The 10,183-nt window shown below is 28.5% G+C and overlaps 1 protein-coding gene and 1 long non-coding RNA gene across 2 annotated transcripts; both read left to right on the top strand.

Annotated features, from left to right (window-relative positions):
* The first annotated feature begins 2,188 nt into the window (after positions 1-2,188).
* Positions 2,189-2,885, top strand: LOC108870605. The gene is made up of 2 exons (XR_001957142.2): positions 2,189-2,506; positions 2,599-2,885. It is a non-coding gene; the product is annotated as an uncharacterized LOC108870605 (long non-coding RNA).
* Positions 2,886-5,992: 3,107 nt separating this feature from the next.
* Positions 5,993-9,661, top strand: LOC103849884 (S-protein homolog 2-like). Its single transcript, XM_033277682.1, has one exon. The coding sequence runs from the start codon at positions 9,073-9,075 to the stop codon at positions 9,565-9,567; it is 495 nt and encodes a 164-aa protein (XP_033133573.1). The 5' UTR covers positions 5,993-9,072; the 3' UTR covers positions 9,568-9,661.
* Positions 9,662-10,183: the final 522 nt, after the last annotated feature.

Below are 10,183 nucleotides of genomic sequence, written 5' to 3'. Positions count from 1 at the left end.
AGTTTCAAAAAGTATTTTTGAATTATAAAAACAAAATTTGAAAAAAAAATTTTGAAAAAAAATTATAAAAAATTTTGAATCTGAAAACATATAATCTGAAACTATAAAAAAAAGTTCATTTTTTTATTTTTATTTTATTTGTTTTCATTTATTTTTGTTTGTTAATTTAATTTTAAACCAAGAGTATTATAGATATTTTACCCTTTAATGAATGTCATTTTTGTGATTTTCTCCTTCTAGTGATATTTTTGAGACAAAAACTCAAAATGTGCTATTATTGACAACTGCCCTAAATATTTTGTGTATATTATTGATATTCATGAATGTTTATAATATTAATATGATATAGATAAGTTAAAATATTTATATTTAATTGATTGTGAATTTAATTTATGAAATGATTTATTAATTTTTAAAAAGACAGGAAAACATAGAATTAAGAGTAATTATTACTTCATTAATTTTGGAAAAGACAAAGATTACTTAAAAATATGTTCATTTAATTATTTCAATGGCATTAGGCTGTAAATATTATGCAAGTTTAAGGGTTAGTCTCAATTTGTACTTCTCTTTTAATAGATTAGATGAGTCAATCTAAAATTTTACTGTTTAAATGTCTCTTAAATAACGTTCCTACACTAAACGGTTTGACCATATACGTTAATTAAAAAACAAGTAATATTCGTATAACATTTACTAAACTAAATCTAAATGATGGTCGACTCTGCGTTACAATACATTAGTACTTATGTATATATAACTCATTCAACAATTACAAACAACATCATGTTAGCTCAAAACACTCTCCTATACCACACAAATGGAAATTCCAAAACTATACCTATCATTTTTCATATTGATTATCTTTCACTACAAAAAAAAGGGAACATTGTGACTAAATTTTATGACAAAAAGTTTTGTCACAATATTGTGACTATTTACTTACTAGATAGTGACTAAAATTTTTTGTCCCAAAATCGTAAATATTTTGTCACAATATTGTGATGAATGTATAAGTAACAAAAAAACGTTACAAAAAGTTACAAATATGTGACGAAGTGGTTAGTCACAAATGATGTTACGGAATCGAGACTAAAACTCGTCCCTACTAGATACAATTTCGCGACTTCCATTATGTCACCCACGTGACTGAAGTTTGTAATCATATATCATCTCAATTTGTTACTGGGGTGGTGACTTTTAATTTAGTCATTAATTGTGAGATAAAATACTACTATATTTTGTCACTATTATAAAAACCATATGCTTTAAAATTCACTCAAAATTTAATCTTATTCAAACATTAATCTTAAATCTATAATCAAAACTCCAAACACCATACCGTAAACTCCAAACTTTAAGTTATAAAGATTAAACCTTACACTTAAAGTAATAAATTATAATTACTATAAACTTAACTAATATTTTACACTCATACAACTTTTTTAATTTTCAATTCTAATTTAAAAACCACAACCTCATACTTTCAATCTAAATCTCAAATTGTAATCCCCAAACTCCAAACCTTAAATAATAAAAGATAACCCTTGACACTTTAAATCACTATAGTTAAAATCATAAATAATAAACAAAACGTAATCACTAATTTTAACCAAAAAAAATAATCACTAATTATATACAAATACTTTAAACATTTACATATAAAACTTAATAAATTTTATTTTTAAAAAATATGTATAGAAATTAAATTTACATAAACTTTTTAAAAACCAGCATTTTTAATCTTTTATAAATCTGAACACCAAACCCTAAAAACAAACTTCAAATCACATACCCTCACTCCAAATTCTAAATCCTAACTCTACTCTTGAACTTAGACTTTTAGTCATAGAAATTAAATCACGAACTCTAATAACAAACCTTCAACTTTAAACAAATGCATGAAACCATATACTCTAAACTCTAAATTATGTCTTAATTTTTTTTTTTTAAATTATCATAAAATTTAATTCGTAAACCATTACACCAACATATAACAATTAAATATACTTAAAAAATTAATCTAGTTTTAACAAAAAAAAACTATTTTAGTTTTCCCACGTTTTGAGAATATACACAACTCATTTTGGCTCCATTTTTTTGGCATTAATCTAGTTATCCCACGTTTTGAGAATATACCTTTTTTTTTTTATAACTGCGTTTTGAGAATATACTTCTATCTCATAACCCTACTTTACTCCTCTGCCTCTTTCTTTTTAATTTCGTGTAGCCTCCACCCACTCTTTTCTCTCTTTCTCCAAACAAATCAACAATCCTCTTGATCCTTTTTTTTTGTTTCAGTTATCCGGTTGATTCTATCTCTCTCATGTTCTTCTCCCTAAGAACATCTCTTTCTTTCACCTTATCTGTCTGTGATTTTAATTTATAATGTTTCAGATTCAGTGTCACGCTCTTCTCCCTCATTAAAGGTAGAAACTCACGACCCTACTGCCTCTCGACGACTATTCTGATCCGTACGTAATGCAGATGGTATTAACAAGTTGATGTATGTCTCTCTCTCAGTTTCATTTCTTTTCCGTTTTGATTTGTTACTTTTTCAGATTCCAGATTGGTTGATTTGATTTTATTTGGTGTTAGATTTCAGATACAGATCGATGTAGCTAGCTAGAGCCACTACTTCGTCGGGCGACTACCCTGTTCGAGGCTTTCATCAGGATAGCGGGGGTGTAGACAAGGGCAGAACGAGAATCTACAAATGCCGATTGGTTGCTGTAGTTTGATGGAGGCAAAGGAGACCAGTGTTACCCTAATTTTCTTTGCTTTGGTTTGTATTATAATTGGTTATCTAATACCAACTTAATTATTTTGTACCTAGTTAACCAATATGTGGTTCAGATAATCAATAAAATATATTTTAGTTACAATTTTCTTTTTCTTATAAATTTAACTTTTATAAAAAGAATCATGTTTATTTAATATTAAATTAAATTAAATTTTCTAATTAATTTTTAATATAAATATCTTTTTTAAAAAATTAAAAAGCCACGCAATAACCAAATTATTTGGTGATTATTTGATAATTACCACGAATGTTTAAGTGACTATTTAGTTATAAATTGTAACAGATGTGTGACAAGAATGATGTTACAAATTGTGACGTATTTACTAACGTAATTTTGTGTAACTCTTTGTGTCGTTTTGTGACTACGTTTATCACGTAACAATTTGTGACAAAACTAACACTATCGTAATCGTCTCTATACTTGTGACAGTTTTGTGACTCAATTAAATTTGTGACGACTTTATTGTGACCGTTAAGAAATAGTCACATCTTCGTCACAATAGAGAATTTGTGACAAAATATTTGTATATTGTGACTAAAAATATTGTCACAATATCTATTTTTTCTTGTAGTGTTTGTAGCTACAGATCTATCACACGCCGAAATAGTGGTAGTAATCATCAACGATTTTGGTAGTACAGTGCAGTTTCATTGTAAATCAAAGGACATTGATCTTGGTAACCAGAGATTGCAACCCGGTGGATCGTGGTCATTTCATTTTCAGCGTAATTTCTTTGGAAGGTCATTGTTTTACTGTTCCTTTGATTTGCCAAATGGAAAGCGTTGGTTCGACATATATAAAGAGCCCCGAGATAATCTAATAGGTTTATGGTTCCAGAAGTATTTGTGGAGGATAAAACCACGTGGACCTTGTAAGCATTCCAATGACGACGGGTGGTCTGGTATATTGCTTGATAATTGTTTTAGTTGGAATAAAAATTAGTTCTTAAAAGACATAGTCAATATGAAAGTAATGCATATGACTTTTATATGTTTCACAAGCCTCGAATATGATATAAAATAAAACATACCAATATTTTTGTTACTTTAATTTTTAAGTTGATAATTGTTGATATGTTTTAAATTACTCGGTACAAGAAATAGCCAGGATACCGCAAGTGTATGATACATTTTATATAGACTGAAACTTTCAGTTGAACCCGCAATTCATTAGCTTTGGAATTTTGAATCAAGATATTTCTATATGTATGTTGTGTTTGTGCAACTTATTTTATTCAAGAGTTACCCTCAACATCATTAACAGAATCTCTTACTTTCCATAGATAAAATCAACTGGTAAACCAAATTAAATATATTCATCATTTACTTTTTTTTATTCATATGTTTTGTTTATTTTTTGCTTATATCTCCTATATATTAATCTTGAGACATTACAACATGTTTTCGTAGCCACGTGTCATTACTAGAATGATTTTTAGAATCCTTAGAAAAATAAGTTGTTCCATATAAATATATGTTACACTTTTTTATTAAGCTACCAATCAAATTGATTAGTAGTTTACAAAGCAATATTATTTCGTTTCTTAAACAAATGATCATAAATTGTATGAATATGAAGTCTCATTAATAGATATTTTTGATATACATATATATATATATATATCTCATTTAAATTAACTTATATACTATATACTATATGAAATATATAAATATGTTAATTTCAAAATTTGTAGTGAAAAAGTATTGAGATCTTAATATTTTAATTTTTAAATTTGTATTGGAAAAATCTCACATAAATTTTTGTGATTAACGGTTTAAATTTTTGTTACAGCAAATATATAAAAGTTAGTAAAATCATATGAGTAGAAAGTGTCAATAATAAATATTTATATTAAAATATATTATAATATATATATATATATATATATGTCAATATCACTAACGTTTAATTATATACTATATAAAGGAAATAAAATGATTGTTTTGATTTATTTACCAAAAACATGATTGTAAATTAACAAAAGGAATTTATTTTGATTTATGTGATTACTTTAATGTATATACTTTTATGTATACACATTATTTTTAAATATGTGGCTTCTAATATGTTAGTTGATCCTCACAATCTCAAAAATATACTTTTTCAAATTGAAGTGTTTTTTTAATATAGGAAGCACTATATATATATTATTTCATTCATATTAAATAATTTAGTCTTGATATTTATTCATAAAAAACTTTTAATGAAATATCATGACAAGATTCCAATCACCTCCTTTTTAGTTTTTCGAAGAATGAGAGATTTGATCATTTGTCTAATATTTGTTTCTCCATAATACCCTGTCTAGATATTATAATTGTAAAAATGAGAGATTTAAAACTATTTATTATACTTTTTCTGGTTTATCATTTAATAAATAAAACAGTTCTTAATATATACATAGTTTACATATACTAGAATGGTAAAGTATTATATATTTCTTTATCGGAATACTCTCAAGTAACTAAACCTCAAAAGTGTAGATTAATAAATAAGTAATTTGTTTTGTTTTTCAAGAATTAGATGATTTTTATACCGAACTGGTCAATATATACTAGAGAGACATTTATATTTCGAGTTTGTACTTATATTTTATAACAGCTTAATATATTAGATTTGAATACTAACCTCTGAATAGAGTTTGCCAGTGATTTTTTCAAAAAAATTGATTCTTAGATATGTATCTGGAGTGGAACTAATGTTTATAGATATCCATTTTTTTAAATTAACACTTATATAATCCACCAAACTCATAGAAGAAGTTAAAAACATAAACAAAACTCATATTACTGAAACAGAAATGAAAACAAAAGCACAATTTTATAATAGTAGAAAATGGAGAGTCAATAGTAAACAAACTGAGAGTAGAAAACCTAATATGCTTTCGTCATTTTAATTGATTTTGCCTATATGGTTTTGGTGATTTGTGTTAGCCGAAATACTTAATTTTCTTTTGTGTATATAAAGTCTTAAAAATAATTAACATGGGTTATAACGCTAAGTCGAAGTACCTACCTAAACCCGAACCAATTTTTGGATCCGAACCGTTAATACAAAAATATCCGAACGAACCTAAATGGTTTCAATTTCAACCAATCAGTAGTTGATAGTCAAGGACGTGTTTTTAATACTTGGGCTGATATTATTAACCGTGCTAACCTTGGTATGGAAGTTATGTATGACTTATGAGCTTAGTACTTTGGGGTTTGGTTATAATCTGGACCGAACCTAAATCTGAACTATAATCCAAGGATATCTGAAATTAGTATAATATGTTAATGTTTTATATATGTTAAGGTAATTTAGATTTTTATAGTATTCGAAAGATTTTTGTAGTTTATTTTATTTGTTATTTTTAATATATTTTAGTTAGATTAGATAGTTTTGATTTATTATAAATTTGATTTATGAATAATTTAAATATTTTGAATTCTTTCTGTCGATTTTTGAGTTAAAAAAATATATTTTGGGACGATTTCAGTTATCTTTTACAATTTGATCCGAACCGAATCCAGAAGGAATCAAACCAAAGCCGACCCGATAATTAGTAAAATCCGAATGAGACTTATGAGCATAATATCAAAATCCAAAAATCTGAATCAATCGAACCGATACCAACGGAACCCCCGAACATCCATGCCTATGATACATTTTAGAGACCAACATTTGTATTCGTCATTTTACAATCGATAAAGATTGTAGTGTTGCAAAATGTTAAAACCGTTTATTGAACAAACATTAGTATAAAAAATTCATTCCGCGCATTCGCACGGGTTATCATCTAGTCATATCATATTCAGCATTCTATTATACTAGAAAAATAATAGATGCAGCAGGGATAGAACACAAAAGTTCGTGAGGCTGCGAATGATGAGGGATGTCATATTGGTAGCCACCGTCATCACATATTTCATGAACTTATTGATCCTAGGTGACGATGAGGTACAATGGTTACATATGGGATGATTATCGAAAAGAGTTATTGGCCTCAAGAACATGGGACTAAATATGAGTGAGAAAGGAGGATGTGAGCTGGATTATTGTCATCTTGTTTAGTTAGGGAGTACCTCGGTTTTCCTTTATCTCTTGGCTTGCTGTTAAGAACTAGTTACCTACAAAGGAAAGAAGGAGATGTTTGAGGTGGTCAACAACACTGTACAATGTGTGGGAAAAAAGATGAGACGACGGATCCTATCATTTTGAATATTCTCTTCGTTTAATGTCATCTTGTTTACTCAAGGAGTACCTCGGTTTTCCTTTATCTCTTGGCTTGCTGTTAAGAACTAGTTATCTACAAAGGAAAGAAGGAGATGTTTGAGGTGGTCAACAACACTGTACAATGTGTGGGAAAAAGGATGAGATGAGGGTCATATCTTTTTGAATATTCACGGTATGACTGGGAGTTACTTCAAATTACTGGGTGTGACTGTTAATCCGGACTGGACTGACACTCTAAATGCGCTTCAACATATGTAAGACTCACTCAGGTCGACTCAATCTTGGCTCTGATGGTTTTTCAGAAACCCATCTACCACCTCTGGTGGGAGCGAAATGGTCGACAAAGCAATTCAAAATCGAATTGTATCACTTGAATACAAATTTCACACCCAGGGATGCTTCAGAGATGGTTTGAGGTCTCTCTATTCTGAACTTGCCGAGGATCACATATATATGTATTAATACAGTGTTTTTAGTTTGATCAAAAAAAAAAATTTCTTCCTCTTATTCTTATAGCATTCTTTTGTATACATAAACTATTCAAAGTGATCAATAGATTTGATATTTTATCCAAAAAAATAACTAAATTTAATTTGTTTACAAATTATTATCAATTTTTTTTTCAAATTATTATCTGATGGTATTTCCACTATTAGAAATCTCGGCTATAGCTACGAAATAATCACAAAAATTGTGGTTTATTTAAATAGTCACTAAAAAGTCACAAAATAATACTGGTAAATTTTTCAAAATATAAAAATAAAATAATATATTACATATAAGTTTGAATAATCTATGCTAAAACCTAAATTTAACATTTAAATTGGTTTGGCATGAATATTTGATTAGGAAGTCAATAGATATTTCAAATATTTTTGGTGTTTTGAGTATTGTTTAGCTATTTTAGATATTTAAATTTGGAAAATTTCAAAATATCATATATACTTTGGATAATTTTTAATATATTAAATCTAAAAATGATCAATATATTTAAGTATATAAATCTATTTTGGATACATACGGGTACCCAAAATACTTCAGTTTGGTTCGGTTTCGTTTTCGGTTCTCTAGATACAATTTTTTTAACTCATTCGGATATTTAACCAATTTTGTTTTGGTATTAATTTTCAGATCAGTTTCGATTGTATTCTTCAAATTCGAAGTTTTTTTGTCCAGCCCTAACCAAAATAGTCAAACTGAAATCAAATCCAAATTCATAAATAGCCGAAGAGTTCCAATATTTTGGATTAAAAAATCAAAAAACCAAAAATTGAACTAGAACCAAACAAAAAATAACAAAATATAATTAAAAGCGTGGATCAAAATCTAGTATATGTTTAATTTTTATTTTGAAGTTATAGCCTTAAATTTTAAAATTAATTACAATTTTAGTATTTTAGAATCAGATCACGGTCGTTCTACTTGCAGATGTTTTAATTGGGCACATGTGAAAAGAGGCCCTGCCAAAAAGCCATCTTCCAAGCTATAGCCTTCTTTAATAATATAAGTAATAGACATTATGTGGATCTTAAAATAATTCTTTGTACAACTATCTTAATTGACAAATATCTCTAGATACAAATTTATTTTACAAAAAAAAAACAAATATCTTTGTTTATTTTAGAAGTTGTGACCCCAATCAGTTAAAGTTGGGTGAGAGTCGTGAGATGAGACATATGGAAACAATCAATCTTTATTTCTAATTAGATCCACTGAATCAATATGGTATATTTTTACGGGATTGATTTTCATAATTCTCAAATTAAGTATCAAATAAAAATATGAAAATGACCCAAATACGTCAACCTAAAATGTCACTATAGTTAACGTTCTTGACTTGAAAGTTTGACCATATACATGAAGTAACGTTGACACTGCATTGCGATACACTACTATAAACAACAAAATATGGATACACTACTTTTTTTTTGAGCAACCGGATACACTACTATAAACAACAACCAAAAATATATATATATATATATATATATATATATATAACTCTCATTCAACAACTATAAACAATATCACTGTCTCATATACCACAAAAATGGATATTCCAAAACGTTACCCATCACTATTCATATTGATTGTCTTCATAGCTACAGATCTATCTCATGCCGACACAAGAAACAACATTCCTGTTGCAAACGGTCCATCATTACTATCAACAAACGATGTGTTTAATCCTTTCGGAAAAATTACTGTAGAAATAATCAACGATATTGGTGGTACAGTATCATTGCCTTTTCATTGTAAATCGAAGAACGATGATTTTGGTGACCGTAGTTTGCAACCTGGCGGGTCATGGTCTTTTAGTTTTAAGCGTCAGTTCTTCGGAAGGACATTGTTTTTCTGTTCTTTTGCGTTTCCCAATGGAATCTATTATTTCGACATATTTAGAGACCACCGAGATACTGCTGGCGATGACTGGTGCCAAAATTGCGTGTGGAAGATAAGACCAACCGGACCTTGTAGGTTTAACGGTGGAACTAAGCAGTTCGATATTTGTTTTCCATGGAATAAAAATAAGTCATTGTATTGACAAATACATAGCCAATATGGTTGTAATGTGTTTGTCTTTTCTATGGCTCACGAGCTTCAAACATTACTTCAAATAAAAATTCCATAATTTATTTTATTTCAATTTTCATAAGTTGATAACTGTTTATATGTTAACATCTAATATGACTAGGTACAATAGTCAGGATCTCAGTAGTATATGATCCCCGTGTGTTTTCCAAGATCCAATAATTAATTAGGCTTCTCTTTAAGATGGATTGAAGCCATTCCAATGAACCAAACCCGACCAGAGCACCCGGTGGTCTTGGCTCTTTGAACATACATACGGAAACCATGGCGGAGGGAGAATTTTTTTTAGAGGGATCAAATCGATAATACATGTATTCTACAAGGATCAATAATAAGTTAAATTCATCAAATTTTCTTTAAAAAGTACATGTATTTTTTTTTTACAAAAACTCACATGGGTTATGTGAGTTACCCACCTGATGATACTATGCTTGCTCCGCCACTGATGGGAACGAGACTCCTCTTACTAAAGTTTGCATCGCCATTGCATTGATAGCAACTATTGAGCAGCAAAGAGAAAAGGGATTTGAGTTTTTTTTTCTTGATATAAGAACTTACTAGCTAGAGCT

Source organism: Brassica rapa, chromosome A08, assembly GCF_000309985.2.
Source record: "Brassica rapa cultivar Chiifu-401-42 chromosome A08, CAAS_Brap_v3.01, whole genome shotgun sequence".
Taxonomy (NCBI): domain Eukaryota; kingdom Viridiplantae; phylum Streptophyta; class Magnoliopsida; order Brassicales; family Brassicaceae; genus Brassica; species Brassica rapa.
The sequence above is the reverse complement of the archived record's forward strand: the minus strand, read 5'-3'. Positions and strand labels throughout refer to the sequence as shown.

What these genes read in the sequence shown, in the direction of transcription:
- LOC103849884 (XM_033277682.1), top strand. Translation starts at nt 9,073, where the DNA reads ATGGATATTCCAAAACGTTACCCATCACTATTCATATTGATTGTCTTC.